At 45.2% G+C, this 24,835-nt stretch overlaps 1 protein-coding gene across 7 annotated transcripts in view; it reads right to left on the bottom strand.

Annotated features, from left to right (window-relative positions):
- TLN2 (talin 2) overlaps positions 1 to 24,835 on the bottom strand; it is a 1,262,084-nt gene that overhangs the window by 349,608 nt on the left and 887,641 nt on the right. For all 7 annotated transcript variants that reach the window (XM_085643650.1, XM_085643649.1, XM_085643651.1 and 4 more), the window contains 2 exons: positions 23,997 to 24,099; positions 23,451 to 23,659 (listed from right to left, as the gene is read on the bottom strand). In XM_085643650.1, the coding sequence (XP_085499776.1) occupies positions 23,451 to 23,659; positions 23,997 to 24,099 (312 nt within the window). The remainder of the gene's footprint in view (positions 1 to 23,450; positions 23,660 to 23,996; positions 24,100 to 24,835) is intronic.

Below are 24,835 nucleotides of genomic sequence, written 5' to 3'. Positions count from 1 at the left end.
CTTGCCCGGGACATAGTCCACCCTGAGCGTGATCCCATGGAGTACAAGCCAGTTCCAGAACTTTTGCGATTCGCGTGATAGAGTGAGCGAACGCGTTCCTCCCTGTTTGTTGAGATAGTGCATCGTCGTGGTGTTGTCCGTTCTGACGAGCACCTGGGAGTTCTGGATGCGTGGTAAAAAGGCTTGTAGCGCCAGATACACAGCCCTCAGTTCCAGAAGGTTGATATGGAGTTGCTTCTCCTGATTTGTCCATTTGCCGCTTACTTGGAGGTCCTGTAGGACAGCTCCCCAGCCTTCCAGGGATGCATCGGTGGTGATCACCAGAGGTGCTGCTGGAAGTAGGAATGGCAGTCCTATAGACAAATTCTTGTGATTTCTCCACCATTCCAGGCTCTTGGATATTTGCGGTGTTATCTTCACAATGTCTTCGAAAGAACCTGTACTCTGTGTCCATTGGTTCGTGAGGGCTTCTTGCAATGGACGCATCCTGAGTCTGCAGTGAGGGATGAGGAGTATACAAGAAGACATCATTCCTAGGAGTGATTTGTAGGGTCGAACTCTTAGGGACTTCTTTGATGCCACAGCCGTGGCCAGAGATATTATTTTGTTTTTCCTTTCCTTTGAAGGAAATGCCCTTGCGCATTCCGTGTTCAAGGTCGCCCCGAGGAAGGTGATGTTTCTTGTTGGGGATATGCAGGATTTCTCGTGATTGAGAGTCAATCCTAGTTGTTGAAAAAGATTGGTGCAGGCGTTGGAGGATTCGGACGCGCCTGCAGCTGAAGGTGCCTTTACCAGCCAGTCGTCGAGGTAGGGGAAGACTTGGTGACCCATTTGACGCAGGAAAGCTGCCACAGGTGAAAGGCACTTGGTGAAAATCCGCGGTGCGGATTTGAGGCCAAACGGTAGGACTTTGAATTGGTAGTGCTGTCCTGCCACCTCGAATCTCAGGAATTTTCTGTGCCCCTTGAGTATCGGGATGTGGTAGTAGGCATCCTGGAGATCCAAAGATGTCATAAAATCTCCTTTTTCTAGAATGCCTAGTATTTCTTGGATCGTCACCATCCTGAACGACTGACTCTTCAGGAAAGAGCTGAGTGCCCTGAGGTCTAGTATGGGCCTCCACTTTTTCTCCTTCTTGCGTATAAGAAAGAAGTGGGAATAGAATCCTTTCCCTCTTTGAGACGATGGAACTCGCTCGATCGCTCCTTTCTTCAACATCGCAGATATTTCTTGGAGCAGCAGTCGTAGATGTTTGTGCGGAAGCCTGCGGGGAGGGGTTGCAGGTGGGATGGTGGTGAACTCCAGGGAATGGCCGAATCCTATTAATTGGAGTACCAACCAATCTGTGGTGATGAGATGCCAATTTTCTAGGAAATGGGTCAATTTTCCTCCAATCTTTAATGAGGGATATAGTTGCTGGACTGGCTGGAGTAATTGGTCACTGGCGTCCGCCAGTGCCCCTCTTCTGGTTTTTGCCCCTGAAGTTTGATCTCCCATAAGAAGTCTGACGACCTTGTTGCTGCTTCTGTTGGTACTGGGATTTATTCTGGTAGGAATACGAGGACCTATTTTGATAGGATCCCCTGTAGGAGGACTGGCCCCTGGATTTGTTGCCTCGAAAGGACTGATTCCTTGCCTGCAAAGTACCAAGTGCTCTAGCAGTATCAGTGTCTTTCTTGATCGCTTGGAGCGCCTCGTCAATCTTGTCCCCGAAAAGGTGTTGGCCGTCGAAGGGCATGTCCAGCACCTTCGTCTGCACCTCTTGCCTGAATGATGTTGCCTTAAGCCATCCCTGACAGCGCAGGACTGCTGCCCCAGCTAGTTGTCGAAAGCCCGTCATGGCTACATCTATGGCACAATCAATGATCTCAGCTGCCGAGGTTTCACCCTCCGTAAGCAGTGCCTTGACCTCCTCCTGAACTGTGTCCGGCAGTTCCGCTATATATGGGACTATATCTTCCCAAAGCTGGCGGTTATAACGCCCTAACAGGGCTATGGAGTTGGCCACCTTGATGGTCATGGCCGATGTCGTAGTAAACCTTTTACCGATTGTGTCCAACTTCCTGCCTTCCCTGTCCGGTGGGGCTGACAGAGGAGAGGAAGGGTTGCGAGAATTCTTTTGGGCCGCCTGGGTTACGACCGAATCCGGTTTCGGGTGCCCATTAAGGCAAGCTGGCGCTGTGGTTGGAGCCTTGTATTTTTTATCCAGGCGTGGAACAACCGCAGGTACAGAGACCGGCGTCAGCATCAGTTTCTTCCCCTGGTCCCAGAGAAATTCTATTATTGGGATCGACTTCGTTGTCTTCTTTGTTTGCTCTTTGAAGTCATGTAAGAAGCACTCGGTCTCAGTCGATTCCATCACCATATGAAATCGCTTCGCTGCTCTTTCCACTATTCTATGGAAACCGCCAGTATCCACTGGCGGTGAATCTACTTGGCGCGGTTGGGGTGAAGCTGGGGAAGATGCCACATACTCTTCCTCCTCATCGTCATCCGTGTGGTCTTCTTGGACTTCCCCCTCTTCCATTTCTTCAGCCTCCTCATCTGATGATTCTATCACCTGAGGTGGCACTTTCTCTTGGCGGACCTGAGTAGTTGGCCGTGTCTGTTTTGGGGCTGCCGCTGGTGTATTTGTAGTAGGCGTCGGGCCCCCTGTCTCAGTTGCCAGTGATTCCGGGAAACGCTGTTTGTAGTCCTGGATAAGGTATTTAAGGTCATTTACAATTGAAACGGGAAGGCATACCATCGGGGTGACCTCCGTGCGAACCTGAGCTCGGAAAGAGTGTTCCTGGTAGCTCATCTCCTCCTGTTCTTCGTCCGTGCTCTGACATTTCACGTGAAGGTCTGAAGGGGAAGTAGCCTGATCCAGGAGTTCTCCTTCAGATTCCTCACTCTGGAGAATCTCCGTAGGCAAATGAGTTTGCACCTTACTTGGTGACGTTGTTTCTGGTGTAATCTGCTTCTTGGTCAGTTTGCCAGACACAGAACCTTTTGCAGGATCCCCTGCCGTCGTCATTGGTGTTGTCGACGGTGGTAGGGTCATAGACGACGTTTCTATCAGCTTGAATTTCTTCCATGGCTCAGTAATGACCAATGTCGACGACGATTCCTCCGTCGACGGTACCCTCGTCGACGGCATGACCTTCGTCGACGGTGCCTCCGTAAACTATATTTTCTTCGTCGACGATGCTTTCGTCGACGATGCGCTCGTCAACGATTCATTCCTCGTCGACGTCTTCGTCGTCAACACTCCCGTCGACGGGGGGCTCTTCCTCGATGATGTCGTCGTCGACGGGGCAATCTTCGTCGTCGACGCGCTTTTGGGCGTCGACGACGGCTTCAGCAGTATTATAGATGGAATAGGTTTACCTGCTGACGACGATGAAGGAGTGGTCGTTGTCGACGAGAAGACCGACGACGCTGTCGTCGTTGACACAGTCGTCGTCGCTGTGGAGACATAAAATGGCGCCACAACTCTTTTTTGCGCTGAGGAGGATGTCGCAAGTTTGCTGGACGACTGGGTAGGCTTCTTAAAAGCCTGAGAATCCTTTTCAGACACTGAAGATTTTGTCGATCTCGCCTCTGAAGACTTCTTTTGTGCCTTCATAGGAGGAGTGTCTGAGGGGCCAGGGGATGCCACTCTTGGCCTCTTCAGGGAGACTTCAGAGGTCCTTGAAAAGCTTCCCTCTGAGGATTCCACATTTTCCTTCTCCTTAAGCCTGTCCAGCCAGATGAGCAGGCGACCCTCTCTGTCCCTCAAGGTCTTGTGAGGGAAAGACCTACATATCTTACAGTCTTTAGGTATGTGGTCAGGATAAAGGCAATATAGGCAGAGGTCATGCTCGTCATCCACATGTAGCCTTTTCTTCCCACATGAAGAGCAGGCCCTGAAAAGGGCTTTCTTCTGGGATTCAGACATGCCAGAATTTTGAAGAAATAAATCACTTACTGCAGTGATAAGTGGCTTGAAGTAATCCTGTTCAAGATTTTGAAGAAAGAACTCACTTTTAAAAGTGAACAAGTTGGTTTTGAAGAGATCCTGAGGAGAACTCAGGCTGGAGACTCCCTAGCACAACGTGCAGTAGAAAATCTGAGGGACTGAGGCTCCTGTCAGGAAGGTTCTAGAGGGAGGTGATAGCTGATTGGCTGGCTCTAAGAGTTTGGTCCTTTTTACATAAGGACAAGGGTAGGCTACTAAGGGGAGGCCATTAGGCCTATTTTTCTCTATGTAGGTCTATAGGACATTACTTTTCTATGTACCGGAGGCTCCCGTCTCGACGACGGGGAATGATTCAGGCATGTGAATCTATGAAAGACATCCCTAATACTGGATAATAGAGTGGAATGTGTTGCAGGAGAGTGCAGTGACATGTGCCAGAGTGGAGTGGCGTAGAGTGTTGTAGAGTTGAGTGGCGTGTCGCAGAGTAGACTGCTGTGTCCTGGAGTGTCAGAGTGGAGTGGCATGTCGTACATTGGCTAAGAGTGGATGGGCATACAGTGGAGTAGAGTGTCCTGGAGTGGAGTGTCATGGAGAGGAGTGTCAGAGTGGTGTGTTGTACACTGTATTAAAGTTGAATGGAGTGATGAAGAGTGGAGTAGACTAGAGAGGCATAGAGTGGAGTGGTGTTAATATTCATCAGTACGATTTTTATATACACCATGATATATGTACGTGTAATAACGAACTTCCATCGCCAATGCTAAATTTACCCAATATGACCTCTCCCTCAACCCAGAGTCAGAAATACTTGGTCAGGCAGGCCCTGTGGCCCGAAGTAACTGATTGACAGATCACAGGTAGGGGGACAAGTAACCCTTAGACAAATGTGCAAACAGGAAAATCCAGACTGATCCCACAGATTGGCAGCAACACCACAATGCTCTCAAGAGACTGGCTCCCAATAAAACACGTTTGGCCGGAGGGGCGCACGTTCCCAAAACACCATGAAATCAGATGCCACATTAAGTTAGGAACACTAAGCCAATCAGAACACAGAATGCGCACTACACACAGTGATAATGTGCGCCCCATGTCGGACATCTGGACACGTATCCACTAGCTCCACATTGCATCCACGCAGAGACCCACCTGTGTTTCTTATCAAGTGACCAGATTTATGACTCGGTGACTAGGCCCAGATTCTTGTTCTAAAAATAATATATAAATCGGTTTATTGCACTTTGTGAAAGGCCAAAACCAATGTACTTTGAAAGAGTCTTCAGGCTCCGACTCTGATACCTGCTCTCCTGGCCGCTGGGTTTAATTAAACCATCTGTCCCTTCTTTGCCAAACGACTCTAGTCTTTCATTTTTTCAAAGTTAAATTCATATTCGAGCAAAAGTTTGTCTGGCCAGCGAGGGGAGATTGGTTCTTTGAGCCTCACTGCAGCTGAGGGAACAGGACCCTACCCATACGGATTCACATCTGCACAGCAAGAACAGTGAGCAGACATCACAATTGATTGGAAGTTCTGCTGAATCCCCGGGGTTGAGGCACATCCTGAAGCCGCCATCAGTGGGTAAGAGACTACATTTGATTCTTAGTCCCAGCATTTGGCGCATGGCAAACTAGGATGGAGATAACCTTTCTTTGATAGTCAGTACGTTAGGAAAGGTGACAGTTGTATTAATCGCTTGGACCACTGGGCATGACACAGAGGGTATGCTTGTCTCTGGGTGTGATACAGGGACCAGTTGGACCACTGGGCGAGACACAGAGGGTATGCTTGTCTCTGAGTGTGACACAGGGCCGCTTGGACCACTGAACGTGACACAGAGGTACGCACAGGCTCTGGGTGGGATATAGAGCCAGCATCTTGATGTTCATTTTTTAGTCTAAAGGAGTTCTCTTAGTGCTATTGGTTTCTTAACACCGGTAGTTATCAGAAAGAAGTGAGAGGTGTTATACGCTTGGACCACTGGGAGTGACACAGCCGGTACACAGAATCCCTGGGTGTGACATAAGGGGTAATTCAGAAATTAGGGAAAAATTTGGACCTTAGAGAGTAAGGTGCAGTTTATGTTTGGTCTAGGAGGGCCTGTAGATGTCAAGTCACTGTGAGAAAGTGCCATCTTTCTTGCATGGTATGCCCCCACTTTTTGCTGAATTGATGATGTACTTTGAGTGTGCCCTGGGCTCCTGCCAATCAGGTACCCAGGGCCTGTGTTCCTTCTCTAAAAACTGTATGAAGCCTAAACCCAATTGGCATCTCTGGCCACATGTCAGCCCCTGGTAAATGGTACCCTAGGTACCTAGGGCCTTGTAACCAGAGAAGGCCCCTAAGGGCTGCAGCACTTATTGTGCCACCCTTAGAGGCCCTGTACCCTGACACACACACACTGCCTTTGCAGGCCGAGTGTCTTGGTGCAGAACAAAACAGAGTCGACATGGCACTCATCCCTGTGTGCCATGCCCACAACAGTGCCCTGGCATACCTCAGTCACCCCTCTAGCTGGGTGCCCTATGCCAGTGGTGTGGGTACAGGTGCATGAGCCCTGGGCACTGTAAGTGCAGTGCTGCCATTAAGAGTATATGGTGCTGGGAGGTCGTCATCACGAACTCCACAGCACCATGATGGTTGCACTGAAGACTGAGAAGTTTGATATCAAACTTCTCAGCACATTAAACCCGCACTGATGCCAGTGTGGGATTTAATGTATGTTGCACGACAGAGGGCAACTTAGAGTTGCCCCCTGAACCTAACCTACAATTCACGTCCTGTCTGAGAGGCTGCCTAGGCTGGCACACAGCAGACATATTGCTGGACCCCTGGGTAGAGAGCCATCCGCTCTCCTGGGCCTGCAACAATGCACATCCTGGGCGAGGTGCTAGGTCTCCTACCTCAGGATGGGCAGGGGAAGCTTCAAATGTATGCCGCCTTTGTGAGCTTCTCTAGGCCACTTGCTGTACTCAGCAACTGGCCCCCACCGGTTCTGACCCTCACTCTGGCGGGAAGACTGGCGGGAAACCCCAAGGGAGTAAAGGAGGTGTGCCAGCCTCTGCCAACCCCACCCCTCAGGTGGGGGAGGCGAGGTGAAGCACATCTCCGGGCTCTCACCATCTTGAAGCTGGGGAGCCCTGCCCAATCAGAACTAGGCTCCTGCCCCCCTCCCACTGGAGAGTGGCAGGATAGGGGTTGTACCCACCCCAGGGAAGGGACCCTTTGGTCCCTGCCCTTTACATACCTGTAACGCCCCTAAATTTAGTATTTAGGGGCACCCTGAACCTTCTTTCCTCAGATCCCAAATCCGAAACAAGCAAGAAGAAAGAAGACCTGCCGTGCAGCTGCTAACAAGAGGACGACACCAACTGACTTGGCCCCGCCCTACAGGCCTGTGGACCCTCAAACCTGCTCCTGCTGAATGTAAATGTAAATGTATTTGTACTTATATAGCGCACTTCTACCCAGGGGTCTCGTAGCGCTGTATTCATACCGCTGTGGAACCCTTCCTGGTTTTCCTGTGAGATGTCCACTCCTGGGCACCCCCAAGGTGAAGCCAGGCATCCTAGCGCTGTGGGGGCCGTTGAAACCCAGCATCTCCAGTGGTCAGCAACCTCAAAAACCCTGGAGGACCTGACTGCCTTGTGACTCTAAAAAGACTGGGACTCCCACGAGCAGTGGTTCTGCTCAAAGCAAGTAACAAGCCCCTGGTGCCTACCAGGAACCGCCACTCCTGCACACTCTGCACCCGCCAACCCTGGCCTGTGCCGGAGTGGTCAAAGACCCCGAGGACGTCCCCCCGGCGACTGTGACCCCGAATCCAGCACCCAAGGACTCACCTCGACGCTCCTGACGACACCTGCAGCCTCAGAACCAGGGACCCCTCCAACCGCGACCAGCTGAGGGTAAGTTTTCCCGACGCAAAAAGACACCCCTGCACCCGGCGCCCTGCGGCCCCCTGTGCCCAACTCCTGGGTGCCTACCTCACCTACAGCTTCCCAACTTACCTCTCAAAGTGGTGGTCGCACCTGAAGAATCTTCGTCCCCGAGCTTGCAGCCTTTGTTCATCACTGAGCTTCTCCATTGAAATCCATTGAGCGCCCGACGGCTCAAAAGCACCCTGCACCCAGCCGCACGAGTGCCCCTGGGAGTGCAAACTCTGTCCCATTTTTCTTCCCCACTTGCCCTGAGAAAGTGACCAGGAGCCCAGCTCCCACAGCCGCGTGGCCTGCCTGCTAGCAGCCACCAACCAAAGGCCCCCTGCCCGCCATAGGCTAACATTGGGCCTAACTCTCTCTGCACCCGGCTGCCCCTGTGCCGCTGAGGGTGTAACAACTGTACCTACCTGACCCTGGGAGACCCCTGAGTCTATGCCCAGAACCTTAACTCTGCCAATCGAGTACTTACCCAAAAGCCGATACCTCACTTTTCTTCCACAGGGTAACATTGACTGGTTTCACTTGGAAAGTCTTTTAAGTGTCGAGGTTTGAAACTTTAAAATATTCACTAAAAATCAGCCGATCAACAAAAACGAAATTGCTCACCCGTTATCAGGAGAGATCCCAGTGCTGGATCTTGGTGCCCAGCACTGACCCTGAAAAGTAATTACAATCGTACTTACTGAGAACTTGATTTTCCTCCATAGGATAACATTTCCTGGTTTTTGCCAGAAAGTCGATTTTTGAAACTTACAAATATTCCTTAAAATCGCCTGTGTAACAAAAATTACTTCTTTCAACTGTTTACAGGAAATGCACCAGGGTTGAATCCAGGATCCAACCCTGAGTAAGAAAAGCATACGTAAAGTAACTAAAATTGCATTTACTTAAAAACATTGAGCTCAATGTTATAATTGTGTTTGAATTGTGTTGCCTATTGCAACAACTGTATCTATTGCATTCAAAAGTCTATTGCCTATTGAAAGTATTTAACTAAAGCATCTCATTCTGAGAAAGTATATTTTGATACCTATTGTTGGTTCTAAAATAAAACAACTATATATTTTTATATACAAACCATTGGCCTAGAGTTCAGTTCTTGAGTGTATGAGACCATTTGCTGACTGAGTGTGTACAACAAATGCTTTACACTGTCCTCTGATACTGCCTTACTGCTCGACCAAGCTACCACTTTAGAGAGTAAGGTTATATCTAACTTTAGCCTCTGCCAAATCTCTGTGGACTCTGTGCACACTGTACCTATTTGGGAACAGTATATACAGAGCCACTTTCTTACAGCCGCTCCAGACTATCGGGCTCACTTAGTTTTGTGTACTGTGCAGAGCCTCCCCTCATTATTGAGCAGCATGTGCTACAAGTGGGCTAAGGTTTTTTTGGGCTAAGTCATAACTTTTCCATCTGTCATTTTTCTCTTCTATTTTCATTGTAGTTATCAATTGATGCATTTTTCTTGAACTTGTGGTGCTGATAAAATTAATGCAGACTGTGTATGGAAACTTACAATGCATTCTTTGTGCTTCAGGGGCAAAGAAACAATACTGCTTGGCACCAATGAACATTGTGAAGCAATACTGTACTTACCAGATATGCAATGAGGTACCTCTGTGCTGATGGATACCTATTGGCAATGTGGAAAGTTTGCCTACACTCAGCTCGTCCTCGGATGGCAGGAGCTCTGCACCCTAGTAACCATACATACCCCGACCCTTGTCATCTCTGGAGAAGAGCTATCTGAGTTGTACCAACATCTGCTACAGAAGAAAACAACTCTATTGCACCAGGCTCCAGAAAACTGAACTGCCGATTACTTTGGCTGGGCTCAGTACAAGCACTTTCCAGAAGAATTCAGACTGTTTTCTGATACTCATGTAAAGCAGGAGGGGCTGTATCCTTCTTCACCTTGCAAACAAAGGCGAACTCCTGCTGGTTACAAATAAGCAGGTGGGTGCTACTTTAAATGATCAACAATACTGAGCTTGGCCTAAATACTATCAAGGAAGAAAAAGAGCCATCCGCCTCATGGTGATGCAACAGTATGTGCTAGACTTGATGACCACAATGAAGGGTGGGGTGAGTGCCAAAAACAGTGCATCCTGTTGTACTTTCATCCCCAGAAACCACCTAGAAAATGGTACACTGACTCTTTCCATACACCAACTGTATCTTCTACAAGCTGGCATGAAGAAGGAGGGAGGTGTCCCTGAGCAGAACTGGTTTATAGACTTATTTTCCTGGATCCCCCAATGGGTGACCAGATTGTGCCTGTCATTGCTTCCCTTTGTACTTTTTCTGCTATTTTTGTGTGGTTTCCTACAAGTGGAGGTTTCCTGCAGTAAAAACGCAGTCCTCAAGTTAGGTAGAATGTAAGTAACTATAATATGGATAAATACAATGTCAATATACACCATGATATATGTACGTGTAATAACAAACTCGCATCTCCGTTGTTTAATTTACTCAATATGACCTCCGCCTCAACCCAGAGTCAGAAATCCGTGGTCAGGCAGGCTCTGCAACCCATACCCAAAGCTAATGAATGACAGATCACCGGTGGGAGGACACATAAGCCTTAGACAAATGAGCGAACAGGAAAACCCAGATCAAACCCACAGATAGATAGCGACACCACAATGGTCTAAACCGACTGACCCCCAATAAAACACGTTTAGCCGGAGGGCCGTGCGTTCTGAAAATATCATAAAGTCAGATGCCACACTAAGTTAGGAACACTCAGCCAATCAGAACACAGCATGCACAATACACGCAGTGATCACACGCTCCTCATGTCGGACATCTGGAAACCTTCCCACAAGCTCCGCAGTGTGTCCGAGCAGGGTCAAGACCCACCTGTGTTTCTTATGAAGTGATCAGATTTTTGACTCCGTGACTGGGCCCAGATTCCTGTTCTAAAAAGAATGCATAAATCGCTTTATTGCACTTTGTGAAATGTATAAAAAGATGGCCAAAACCAATGTGCTTTAAGACAGTCTTCAAACCTGACTCTGTTGCCTTCTCTCCCGGCCGCTGCATTTAATTAAACCAACTGTTCCTGTTTTTCCAAACGCCTCTTGGCTTTCATTTTTTCATGGTAAATTCATATTTGGGCAACAGTTGTGTGCCTTAGAGTGGAGTGTTGTGTTAGAGTGGCGTGTCCTAGAGTGTCTTCTGACCTTCATAGACTTATCCAGCGCGTTTGATACAGTCAATCGTGATAGATTGTGGCGTATGATGGGAGATATGGGGGAGGAGAAACCACTAGTTGTCCTGCTGTGAAGGATACACCCTAACACCATGGTTAAAATACGCTATGGCACTGATGGCAAGAGAACAAATTCAATATTTTCGAAGGAGGGTGTCCGCCAAGGATGTATATTGGACCCTTTTGTTAGTTCTTGTTTACACAAATGGCTTAGAGGCACATTTACTGCAAAAGGAACTGGACTACCCGAAGATCGGTAAAAACTTAGTTACAATACTACTCTACGCAGACAATGCTGTATTTCTTGCAAGGAAAGCTATGAGCCTCAAGAGATCTTTAGACGCCTTTGTAGATTTTATGTCATCCATTGACCTAAAGTGAATTACAAAAAAGTCTTACATCATGGTGTGTGGTCCCAAGCTAACAAAGTCGAAATCTTTTGTTGTGGAGGGCAATTGGATCGATAAAAGTCCACAAATGTTCTTATCTAGGGATTCTTTTCAACACACAGCTATTGTGGAATCCTTTGTTGACTCTAAGGGCACAACAGACGATCAGACCAATGGAGGAACTCTTACATTTTGCAGCTAAATTGGGCCAGATGCCTGTTAAAAAAATGACCACACTTTACAAAGCAAAATGCCTCTGAATCGTTACCTATGGGACTGAATTGTGGGGCTAGAGCACCTGCAGAAAGCTTCAAGCAGTGGAGAACAAATTTATTAGAAAGCGCTTGATGGTTCCTAAGAGTGCATCAACACCTTTTTGTCACTCTGAACTGGGTTTGGAGTACATTGAGGATCTTAGTGGTCTCACCCCTCTGTTGCTACGGGACAAAATCTGGCTTTCACCAGAGCTAGACTTTTCAAGAGCTATTATTATGGACTGTCTTTCCATGTCCATTGCTGAGAGGATCCCGTGGCTTGGCTATCTGAAACGTGTTTTCAGTGAATTGGATTTAACAGAGTTTTTTGATGATTCTCTTAAAATGACTTCTCAAGTTAACATCTTTATCAGGTCCACATATTTTTTCAAGGGCAAGCGCATACCATCAGCAGCTATTGAACCAGCAAAGTTCTCCGAGTATGGGGCATGGGCATTGCTAGTTACTCGACAAATCAGCTGCAACCTTATCTACCCTTTCCTTTTTTGGAGTCGCAATATAGATTTTTATCTTACAAGGTTCCGCTTGGGTACGGTGCATTTCCAGGTAGGATTCCCAACCACAGTGGATGGTCTGATAATCTCTCGCCTTGTGACAATATAGCAAAACAATCTACTCTGCAGTTTGTCCTGTTTTGTGCACTTTATAAAATGCTGAGATACAAATTTGTGCTCTGGATAGTGAGGACTCGCCATCGCTGTTCTTATAGAGAAGGTTTTAGCTATTTATAGTTGCTTGAATCTATTGATATCGGTGCTGCCATTTTACATTTTATAAGAGGAGCGCTTAAAATATGAAAGTGATATGGATAAATGAGCTCATCAAAACGTAGCATATGTAGTTACTATTATCTGGTTTTAAACAAAAAAGAAAAATTTAAATCTGCACATTCACTTTATCTATTCTGCAGCGTGTTAACTGATGCACTTGTATTTATGAGAGAAATTATGAGAACTGAACGTTTGAGCAGATTTATTCTGGGCCACCATCTCTGCTTTTCATTTACTTTTTTGCATTATCTATTCCTCCTATTGATTTAGTTATGTTTTAACAAAATTATGTATTTTATTGTGTTTTATATACTTATTGAATGTTAATTGTCTGCTCTCATGATTTGTCTGCCAAATCATATAAAGTTGTATGATGATGGTGTCTTAGAGTGAAAGGGCGTAAAGTGGACTGTCAGAGTGGAGTATTGGTCACAGAGGTGCATAGAGTGGAGTACAGTGTTGCATAGTAGAGAGGCGTAGACGGGCGCAGAGTGTCATACATTGGAGTGGCATAGAGTGGAGTCAGTGTTGTGTCGTAGTGGGCAGTAAAGTGGTATGTCGTGGAGTGGCGTGTCGTAGAGTGGCGTGGCTTGTCATAGAGTGGAGTGGTGTGGCGTGTCGTAGAGTGGAGTGGCATGTCGTAGAGTGGAGTGGCATGTCGTAGAGGGGAGTGGCATGTCATAGAGTGGAGTGGTGTGGCGTGTCGTAGAGTGGAGTGGCATGTCGTAGAGTGGAGTGGCATGTCGTAGAGGGGAGTGGCATGTCGTAGAGGGGAGTGGCATGTCATAGAGGGGAGTGGCATGTCGTAGAGGGGAGTGGCATGTCGTAGAGGGGAGTGGCATGTCGTAGAGGGGAGTGGCATGTCGTAGAGGGGAGTGGCATGTCGTAGAGGGGAGTGGCATGTCGTAGAGGGGAGTGGCATGTCATGGAGTGGCATGTTGTGTAGTGTAGTGGAGTGGTGTGGAGCACTGTAGAGTGGAGTTGCCTGTCATAGAGTGAGTGGCGTGTCAGCATGTCGTATAGCAGGGAGCATACAGTGCAGTGTACTGTTCTAGAGCGGAGTGGCGTGGGGCAGAGTGGAGTAGAGTGGCATGGAACGGAGTAGATGAAAGGAGTGGAGTGGCATGGAGTGGAGTGGCGTGTCGTACAGTGTCGTGGAGTGGAGTGGCGTGGTGTAGAGAGAAGTAGAAGAGAGGAGTGGCATTGAGAGGAGTGGTGTGTCAGTACAGTGGATCTGCATGTCAGAGTACAATGGGATGGCGTGTCAGAGTACAGTGGAGTAGCATGTCAGCGTGGCGTGGCGTAGAGTATAGTGGAATGGAGTGTCATGCAGCAGTGTATCAGAGTGGCGTGTTGCAGTGTCTTAAGAGTGGAGAGGCATAAAGCGAGTGTCGTAGAGTGAAGTGGCATGTCGTAGAGTGGAGTGGCGCATCAGAGTGAAGAAGCGCATCAGAGTGGAGTGGAGAAGAATGGAGTGCCATACAGTGCAGTAGGATGCTGTATAGTGGAGTATTGTGTCATAAGGTGGAGTGATGCGTAAGCCAATGGAGTAGAGGGGAGTGACATAGGGTGGAGTACAGTGTTGTGTCGTGCAGTGTTGTGCTGAGTGTTGTGCCGTTGAGTGTCATGGCATTGAGTATCGTGTCGTTGAGTGCTGTGGCATAGAGTGTCGTGGAGTACACTGGAGTGGGGTAGAGTGGAGCTGCGTGTCGTAGAGTGGAGTGGCGTGTCATACAGTGGAGTAGAGTGAAGTGTTGAGGAGTAGAGTGTAGTAGCAAAATGGAGTAAAGTGGAGTGTCAGAGTGGAATGTGACATACAGTGTGTTACAGTGGAGTGGAGTAAAGTGGTGAAGAGAGACTTGCGTAGAATGTCGTACAGTAGAGTACAATGTCATAGACTGGTATACAGCGGAGTAGAGCCTCGTAGAATGAAGGAGACTGGAGTAGAATGGAGTGGTGTGTCATGGAGTGGCATGTTGTACAGTGTCTTAGAGTGGAAGTGCACAGAGTGAAGTGGCGTACAATTAAATGCCATGTCTTAGAGTGGAGTGGTGTGTCGTAGAGTGGAATAGAATGGATTAGAGTGCATGGGTAAAGAGTAGAGTGTTGTAGCATGCAGTGGAATAGAGTAGAGTGTAGTGCTGTAGAATAGAATGGAATGGAGTGGCATGTCAGTGAAGTGTTGTAGAGTGGAGTACATTGGTGTAGAGTGGAGGGACATAAAGTAAAGTAGAGTGTTGTAGAGGGGGGTGGTATATTGTGTTGTGGATTAGAGTGGAATGGCGTGTCATAGAGTGGCATGTTGTACAGTGTATTAGAGTTGAGTTGTGGGAAGTGGCAAGTGGTAGAGTGGAGTGGAATGTCGTTGAGCATCTTTTGTCATATTTACTTTTTTGGGTTTGACTTCAATAGGTACCGGGGATTTGAGTGACGTGTCGTACTGTAGAACATAATACTGTGGCATATAGTGGCATTTTGCAGTGTCTTTTAGAGTGGAGGAGCGTAGAGTGGAGTGGCTTACAGCAGAGTGGCATGTCGTTAAGTGGAGCGGCATGTTGTACAAGGCAGTGGCGTATCGTAGAGTCAAGTGACCTAGAGCAAGAGCAGAGTGGCATGTCATAGAGTGGTGTTACGTACAGCAGAGTGGTGTGTCAGAGTGAAGTGGTGTGCTGTAGAGTGGAATGGTGTGTCGAACAGTGGAGTGGTATAGTGTGTTGGGGAGTGTCATTTGCCTTTTCCATCAACTGTTTAGAAAGACGTAGCAGCAAAATGGCTGAGTTCTTGGTTTTCTATATAAGATATACCTAATTACGTTGTTTTTAAGCTACAGGAAGTAATAAGAGACTTTACCAAAATGTGAATAGCTAGGGACAAATACTTTGATTGGTGAATATATTTTTTAGAAAAGGTAACAGAGTACTAATGTACTATCTTGGAAGTACCGAGTTACCTATTAAAAGAGCAAAAAAAAGATATCTGACAATAAAATAATTTGTTATTGTTGTTTATTACAGTTTTATAGTTTGTCATAGACCCTTTGTTTTTTTGAAACGTCAAAAGGTACCGCAGTACTCCCTAGATTGTACTGTGGTACTCCGTTAACTTTTTGATAAATATGTGGAACGATAAAATACTTTTCTCTAACTATTCACACTTTTGTCATGTGCCTCTTGTCTTCCTAAAAGTAAAAAACATAGTAATAATGTATATCAGACATACAAACCCAAAACACATCCAAAAAGTGTTAGACAGATGTATGGGCAAAATGGCTGAGTTCTTGGTTTCAACGTAAGATAAAGCTTATTACTATTTTTTTAACCTATAGTAAGAAATTAGGGACTTTACCAAATTTGGAATAGTTAGGGGACATTATTTTTATTGTTGTATGTATTTTTTAAAAAGGTAAAGGAGTATTGTGGTACTATATTGGGGGTACCGTTGTATGTATTAAAGTTGTTTTTTTAAAAAAAACATTTAACAGAAACAACAAAATGTTTTTTATTGATGCTTCTGATTTTTTATTGTTTGTCATAAATCCCTTCATTTCAAAACATCCCGCAGTATTTCCTATATAGTCTCGCAGTACTCCATAACCTTTTTTAGAAATATATAGCACAATAAAAATAATTTGCCCTAACTATTCACACTTCTGTAAAGAGCCTCATACATAATAGGTCCATCATTACCCTGTAGTGAGACACTTCTCCAAAGAACATAAGAGTGATAGGAATCTACTTTTTTTTATGCTATTGACACAATATCATCAGTGACAAGGGAAGGGGATCGAGAAGAGTCCCTTTGCAGGTTAAAATCTAAATACATTATTAAATTAGAAACTAAGATTCTGTATGGATTGAACACGGAGAAGGTGCTCAATGTCCATCTAGAATGATCTTGAAATAAACTTAGAGTGACTTTTCGATGTATGAATTTTTTTTTATTTTTATTCTGACAGTATGGTTTTGATCTTAATGGTTTCATGTCTTTACACAGGTGGTTGCTGTGGACCTACGATGGATATCAAGGATCTCTATAAGTTAAGCTTTCCATTGATTTTGTTTGCCTCACACCTATGGCCAATAATATACCCACTTTGGCCTTATTGTTTTATTTTGTACAAGTATGGTTTGCAATCATAAAATATGCTATATGAATTGTTATCACTAAGTATATATTCAGCATTAATTTGACATTGTGGTTGTCATTACACTGAGGTTTACCTACTTGAGTGGAACCATTCATTACATCTAATCATGTAATTCATGTATGAAGTGTTGAGAGATGAACAAGTTCATATACCAAGTAGATGGTACAATACTCAGATGTAGCCTGTGGTGATGGACAAATGTCTCCAGCTTATCAGATGCATGATATCTGATATGGACTGATGAGGATGCTATTTTCAGTTCACCAACGGCGATAAATATATGTTTATATGTGTTCTTTTGTCCAATCGGTGTCAGCAGTTGGTATATAGTGGTCTATATGTACACAATGTGTGATGACAAATGTATTCTGAATGGCAATAATATACCTGTTTGCATAATGAGTTCTTATTTATACTCCTCTTTGAAACTAGGATCACTATAATGGATTGTAATATATGAACTTAATATAATCTAAAAAAAAGTTACTTATTATGAATTTATTACTTTTAGACTATAGAGAGCATATAGATATAAAGCAGTCAAAGATGGCACTGATTTTACTGCCTGAATGACACTGTTATTGTGACTGTTGTTTCTTTCTATAGACTTTGTTCTTAAAATGTACTTGTACACTATGGTGGTTACTCGTGAACAAGGCAGAGACTTGGCTGAAACGCATTGTGTTACTGACAGAATAAATCTTGCGACACAATCAGTTATGGAGTGCATGTATTATGCTTCTTCGAAGGGTGGATGCCTTTGTGTGCGCGCGTGTGGGTATATATATATATATATATATATGTATATTACCTACTGGCGGTCGCCAGTAGGTAGTTATAGTTAGGACCACGTTTCCATAGGAAATCCGCAACATTCTATTTTGAATAACTTTGGCGCCGGTCGACGAATCCTCGCAAATTTTTCAAAATAGGTGGGGCGCTACGCTCCGCTTCTACCCTGAAAGTCTCGGGGGGATTCGTCAAGCGGGGGCTGAGATAAAAGGGGGGTCCCAAAACGCGTTTTTCCCATGCATTTTTCCATAGGACCTTTAGACAGGGCTACAGCCCGAACGGCTGAACAGAATTACTAGAAATTTGGCAGAGAGGTAGTCCTCAGGTCAAGGAAGTGCCTTTTGTAGGTTTGGTGTAAAACTGTTCAGTCGATTCTGAGAAAATAGCCTTTAAATCAATATATATATCTGAGCCAGCTTACGGTGCGCTTACGGTACGCTTACCGTACGCGTACGGTGGCGTGCGCGAGCGCGATTCTGATTGGCTCTTAGATCTAAGTAAACATTCGAATCGGCCGAAACCAGGAAGCGGCGGCCGCCATTTTCTCTCTCGCACTGAGAGTGATTTTTAAAATATAAAGCCCAAAAACATGTAAAGGGGCTGTTTAGACAGCTCCCACACACATAGCCATGTTGAGGGAGTCCCCAAAGACCCCCAAGGCCAAAAACGGAATTTTTATTTTTTCGGTAATTTCGCCGATGACGCTTACCGTACGCGTACGGTAAAAAATGTTTTTAAAAAAAAAATTATCCACACTCTCTCCACCCCGTGTGCAATTGGTGCCCGAAGGGCCCTAATTGTGCATGGCTTATTACACATGAGATAAACTAAAATATTAAAAAAAAAAAAAAAAATTATCCACACTCTCTCCACCCCGTGTGCAAATGGTGCCCGAAGGGCACCATTTGTGCATGGCTTATAAAATATACGAAAAATTACAATATTAGCTTTCAAAATGAAGTGCATCATATGTCCTCCATGTGCGCACGGTGCGCGAAGCGCATCGTGCGTACATGGCCCATCTAGCGTAACGTGGGCACACGGTGCGTGTAGCGCACCGCGTGCCCACCGTGCGTGCACGGCACTAACTGCGTAAAGTGGGCGCGCACGGTGCGCGAAGCGCACCGTGCGCGCACGGAACGAACTGCGTTAAGTGGGCGCGCACGCCACGAATGGCGTAAAGTAACTTAGCATTTAAAAAACCGTACAAATTCACTGAAAAACCATAGGTTTCACACACGTTATAGTTAGGAATTAGCATTTAAAAAACCTTGCAAATTCACTGAAAAAACCATAGGTTTCACACATGTTATAGTTAGCGGAAATTTTACTGATAAAAAACCAATGAAATTCCCCCGTTATAGTTAGTGCAGGCAACTATAACTCACGCGACCGCAATCTTCTGCTGATGACATATGTGTCTTTATGAAAAAAAAATATTTGTAATATATGTATAGCTAAAAATGTATGGAAGAAGACATGGGCAAATAAGTGTCTAAATACAGTATTAGCATCAGCAGAGGATTGCGGTCGCGTGAGTTATAGTTGCCTGCACTAACTATAACGGGGGAATTTCATTGGTTTTTTATCAGTAAAATTTCCGCTAACTATAACATGTGTGAAACCTATGGTTTTTTCAGTGAATTTGCAAGGTTTTTTAAATGCTAATTCCTAACTATAACGTGTGTGAAACCTATGGTTTTTTCAGTGAATATATATATATATAAACCTTCTCAAAATTAAGAAAACAGGACTGGCACAGCACAGAATCCCATAGCATCTGTTTATTTAAACAACATGGTTTGCATGTAACACATTTCGGCCGCGAAACCGGCTTTTTTCACTCATAACGGCCGCCGTTTGAAATTCACTATATTTACACTCTGAAGTAGTGCACGTGATGAATAAACAAAGAAGAATGCTACCAGTGTAGCTGCCCTCCGTATGGACACATGAATGACTACTAAACTCCATTCTCGCTATTACACAAGAGGAACATTATGCAAGTGCTTTAAGGGCCAGATGTATCAATGGTTTGACCCATTCTGTGTCTATTGGAAATATATATATATATATATATATACACACACACATTAACTTATATATACATACATATCTTTGCAAAATATAGATCCACATTGGCTCTGTGGCTCCAACAAGTCTTGGAGGGTATTGTATTTGCTCAGCAGATCAAAAAAAGATAGAAGGCTTAGTGCTGAAATGCGTATGGAATCTAAGCGCACGGAGACTGCAAGAAGGGTCTGGTATACCCCCACGTTCTTCTGCAAATGGTAAAAGGTCATATGAAGCAGCTTCAGGAGGTAAGTGTGTTCAGCATTAGGCTTGTTTAAAGACCGTGCCTTGCAAACAGAGCCTGATCAGCAAGTCAGAATTGTTTTTCAAAATGACTTGGTGCATGATGCGATAAAGTCCACACTATGTTTCTCTTCAGGCCATGCAGAGGAAAATCCAGGGAGCATCGGGCTCAGTGTATAGAACTTAAAAATAATTAAAATGAAATATTTGTTGCAGGGAAAAAATAACGTTTGTTATAAAAAGAAAATAAAGAGAATACCTTACAAAATGTCAATCAGATGTGGTAGGTCATGAGTAGTGCAAAGGGTGGGGTGTAGATGGTTACAAGGCAAAAAAAAGAAAAAGAAAAAAAAAGCACCTTTTGGGGTAAGCAACAAAACCAGAGTGTCATAACCACAGTATCAACAAAGAATAATTCTAGGCTACTCAGATGATGTCACAGATGACATCACAAATCATGTCACAGATTACATCACAAATGACATCCTCAATGATATTACATCACAACTCTTTCCCCTTATAGCTAAATTAGCAATCTTACTACAATGAGTTTGTACGGCTGTAATGAAAATAGAGAATTGGCTTGAACATAGAGAACACCCTCAACAAGACCTGGGGTCCTTTACAGAAACATATGACCAACAGAAAACAAAAATTTGTAAAAAGCCCCATCACAAACGTACACTGATCTTTCACATAGTGCATCCACTTTTTGTTTACCTATTTTATCTCTTTTGTTTTTACTTATCATTCAACATAACCGATTGCTAAGTATTAATGATGGACCACTTTTCTATTAGATAGACTAGAAGAATAAGTTACCTACCTTTGGTAATGCTCTTTCTGGTGGATACTCTATCAAACTGCAAATTCATCACCTTTAAAATATCCCCAGCAGCCAGACTGGATCTGGTAGATTTTTCAGCATAGCCCCTGTACACCAGTAGGTGACGCTGTGTGATGCACATAGACTCTGCTCCACTGCAGAAGAGATGCCTGAAGCATCACTTAGTGGCCACACTAGCGTGCGGATGCCAGTTTCTGTAAGCACCTTAACACACAGAGCCCATACAACCAATCAGTCGTGCCAGTGTGCAGAGCTCTAATTTGGGATCTTTTAAATGGAATTGAGTCCATTCCACCAAAAGTGGAATATGGGAGGGTCAGTGCAGGATCTGTGGTTGGACAGAGCCTCAACCTGAAAGAGTGTTACCGAAGGTAAGTGACTTGTTCTTTTGCTGGATACTTTTAACTGCATATTCTCAACCTTTAGAATAGATACCAAAGCTGTATCACCCTCAGTAGTGGGGCTGTGAAATTACTCAGTCCAAAATGTCCTGAAGGACCAAATGGCCAAAATGTCCTTCCCATTGGTCCTGGTTGTCAAGGCCGTAGTGCTAGGTGAATGTCTGCATTGATGCCCACGTTGCAGCTAGACAAATATTTAGGACGGGCACTCTGAGTGCAAAAGCAGTGGAAGCAGTCTTTGCCCTTGTGAAATGGGCCCTCCATTCTGAAGGTTGCTCTTTGGCCATTGCATATCAGATATTGATGCAGGGGAATACTCACATGGACAAAGTTCTTTTCTGTACTGACTTCTTTGCTATGGCGAACCCACAAAGATCGTCCACCTGATGGTCTTTGGTATGATTGATGTAAAAACTAAGTGCTTCACACTAGTTCGGATCGCGGTGCTTGACCGTGTGACCTGGCTATTTTAAATGATCCGTGCCAAATTGGTACAGAGGTTCTCTGGGACTGCTCTCTAGATGAGACCAGGTCCCATAATTCAGAGGAGTATCTACACAGCAAGCAGCTTGCATTGGACGATACGAGGGCAAAGCTAGTGAAAGAAAAAGCCTGTTCCCAAATGCCTCCATTACTTTCTACTCTCTGTCGGGTAAAGTTGTGGGGAAAGAATTTGGGTTAATTCTACTAGTGGAGGCATGTTCTACCAGGCTCTCAGGGGTGGGATGATGTTTTAGAAAAACAGGGTCACTCAGAGCTGGTTTGTGACAATGTGCCATCTGTCGTTTTATGGGTGGACAGGAGCAAGGCTTGGCCCAAGTCCCCATAAGGGTGTTAGTTAGGGCTTCATTGAATGGCAGTAGGATTGTCTGGGTTGCAGCACCTCTGTGAGTACATTTGTCTTTATGTCAACAAAAGGCAACTGTAGATCTATGACCTTGGCTACCCGCATAATTACCATGGCGAATGAAGCGGGCACTTCTGTGGAAGGACCAGGGGGAGAGGCCAGTGCTTTGCCAGGGTATGTGTCCAGCCCACTCGCCTTTTGCATGTTCAGATACATTTTGTTTTCATATCGTGGGGAGAATGTGTCCCCACCATCGCCATCCTGGCCAAACCCCAGTTGGCTCTGGTTAAAGTCCTAAGCGAATATGTGTTGGACTACTGGGGTAGGGGGAGCTTCTTGGTGATAGCACTGTGTTTTCAGAATGCATGAGGGCCAGTAATGAAAGTATGGAGCTCAAAAGCAGCTGATGTCAAGACGGACTCCCCTAAGAGTCGGACAGGACAATCCGATCACCATGTAACAGCGACGTTGGTGATAAAGTCGACAGTGCAGGAAACAGCATGAATCATGGTGCTGGTCGAGAAGGCAGCTCTGAAGCTGAAGCAGGACCTTTACAGAGGGTGCAAAGGGCAGACTCGCTAGCAGTAAACTGAATGGTGGCCTCTGAGGATCGATGGTGTCCGAATGTATCCCAGAGGAAACAGGTAGGGAACTGAAGATGCAGACCATGGCCTTGACCTATTGGAGCGTTGTCGACAGACCAGGGTGTTCGAGTGCATCCAGATCAGTGGCAGAATCGGTGCATCAGTTACGGACCATAAGCGAGACCATGGGCCACCTGACATCCTTGCAAGGTGGAGAATAGCTAGGCTGGGAGGAGGCCCGCTTAGATTTTTGCACTTTTTCTTTGATTTTAGTTTGCCTGAAGATTTTGACCTTGATGACGAACTGTGGCAGGACAAGCCCCAGGTCCTTGTCCTTGACTCTGAATGGGAGCAAGCTTTACACAACTTCTGACAGGGCTTAGCGATGTAGAATTAATGTTCCCGAACTGACTGGGGTGCATTAGGGCACACAGCTCACACGACTGAGTCAAATGTCAATCCAAAACACCAAAGACACATTCATTAGGGATCGGTCACAGACATTTGTTTGCAACAGTCTCTAAAGGTTTAAACCCTGTAGTAGAAGGAGATATGCTCCCTTACACAATTGTAGAAAATTTAGAAATAAGGGCCCGCAAAGGGCAAGAAAAAAGTATGGGCTAGCTCTTGGTCTGTGCACAAAGGCGCAAAAAGAAAGGAACTGACATTCATTGTGCTTTGGTGGTGCCTATATGTGGCTCCAGTCGTCACTTGTGGGGCGGAGCGGAGCTGACCCAGAGTCACACAACGCAACCTACTGGTTCCAGTCTGTTACCTTGGGGATATTCTAAAGGTGAGGAATCTGATGTTAGGAGCATCCATCAGCAACAAAATATTCATTTTACACAAACAATATTCAATACCACCAACATGTCAGTAAAAAAGTGGCATAACAATAATGAAGATGAATGTAAAATGCATGACTTTTACTAGCACCACTAAAAGAAAGTATCAGTTATCTCTTTAGTGAGAATTTGCTCTACCTGGGCCAGCCGCTGCTGGCTCTCTGCATCTCCGGGGGCCACCAGGGCTTGCTTGGCCTCGTGTATAAGCATGGCAGAGCCCTCCATCACATCTCTTGCTGAGTCTAACATGGCATTGGCAGCCTGTGGGTCATTTGTGGAGGCTGCCACTCCTCGAGCTGATTGAGCCAGGGTCTTCAGAGCTTGAGCTGTCTCTCGAGCTGCAACACCTATGACAACAGACATTTTTTGTACTTTCAACCAGTGCAGAGTTTGTACTAAATTCTGAAAATCGATATGCAGGTGTGGTTCCTAAGAGGGTAAGATCCCCATGTACATTATGCTGCAAGAAATATAAGCCCAGACCTATGTTAAACAAAATCGTATCAAGATCAACTCCAGTGACCGTGGCCAAGAGAAGGAAGAATGGAAAATTATTTTGCAACGACTGCAGTGGAAGTGCAACTATGTGATATGTATGATGTTGGCTGAATTCTATGTAATGAAAACATGTTAACACAACCTGCTCACCAGGCTTCATCTCCACTGTAAGCTAACACCGTTTACCTGTATAGTGTTCATTGCCTTGGGCTGCACATGTTAGCAACTGCGCCATTGACGAGCCAACAGCTTTGGAGGTACTACCCAGATCTTGAGCACATTTCTCTAGCTGTAAAGAGATAAAACGCACATTAACCCTACAAGAATAAACAAAAGTACATTACATAAATGATGTTGTTGAAAGGGTTATGTTTTTCCCTAAATCCTATATTTCTGATTTTTCCATGAAGAGTTTAAAGATGTTCTATTTCTTTATTTAGAAGTGTGTTCAGCAGAAAGCCCTTTTGGCGTTTTAGTGGTGTTCTTGAGCAATGCAGGTTTGTGTGAAACATAGGCTTACATGTGCAATTAATGGTCCACTCCGATACAGTATTGGTATCAGTAAGTTCATGCATCCTTGGAGAAACATACCTTTGAAGTTAGTGAAAAAGGAATTGAGATCACATATCTTAAGTTCAGGCTCCTTGTTTTCCAAGGAATGGGGATCATTTAAGCATGTGAATCTATGAAAGATCCAATGCTTGGCAAGCTACAGCACCTTCAGAAACTGCCCCATCGCTACTGGGCAGGGTAAGTGACAAGAACGTGATGCATCAAAGATCACTTTCCAAAAGGCTTTCTTTTGTATCTGTTATTTCTAAAGCGCAACTATCACTCCGCGGGAGTATCTTGGTGCTATGCAGAAATAGATAGGAGGTACAGGAAGGTACAAATTACCTTGGAGAGTAATGAAGGATTAAATAAGAGAGAAGCATAGAGATTTCAGAGCTCTAAAAATCCAGGTTTTTAGAGAACAGGCTTAAGATTGGATTAGACGAAGATGGATGGGGGAGTATATTCTGTGA

Source organism: Triturus cristatus, chromosome 3_1 (assembly GCF_964204655.1).
Source record: "Triturus cristatus chromosome 3_1, aTriCri1.1, whole genome shotgun sequence".
NCBI classification, from domain to species: Eukaryota; Metazoa; Chordata; class Amphibia; order Caudata; family Salamandridae; genus Triturus; species Triturus cristatus.
Note: the sequence above shows the minus strand (reverse complement) of the source record. Positions and strands in the feature narration are given on the sequence as shown.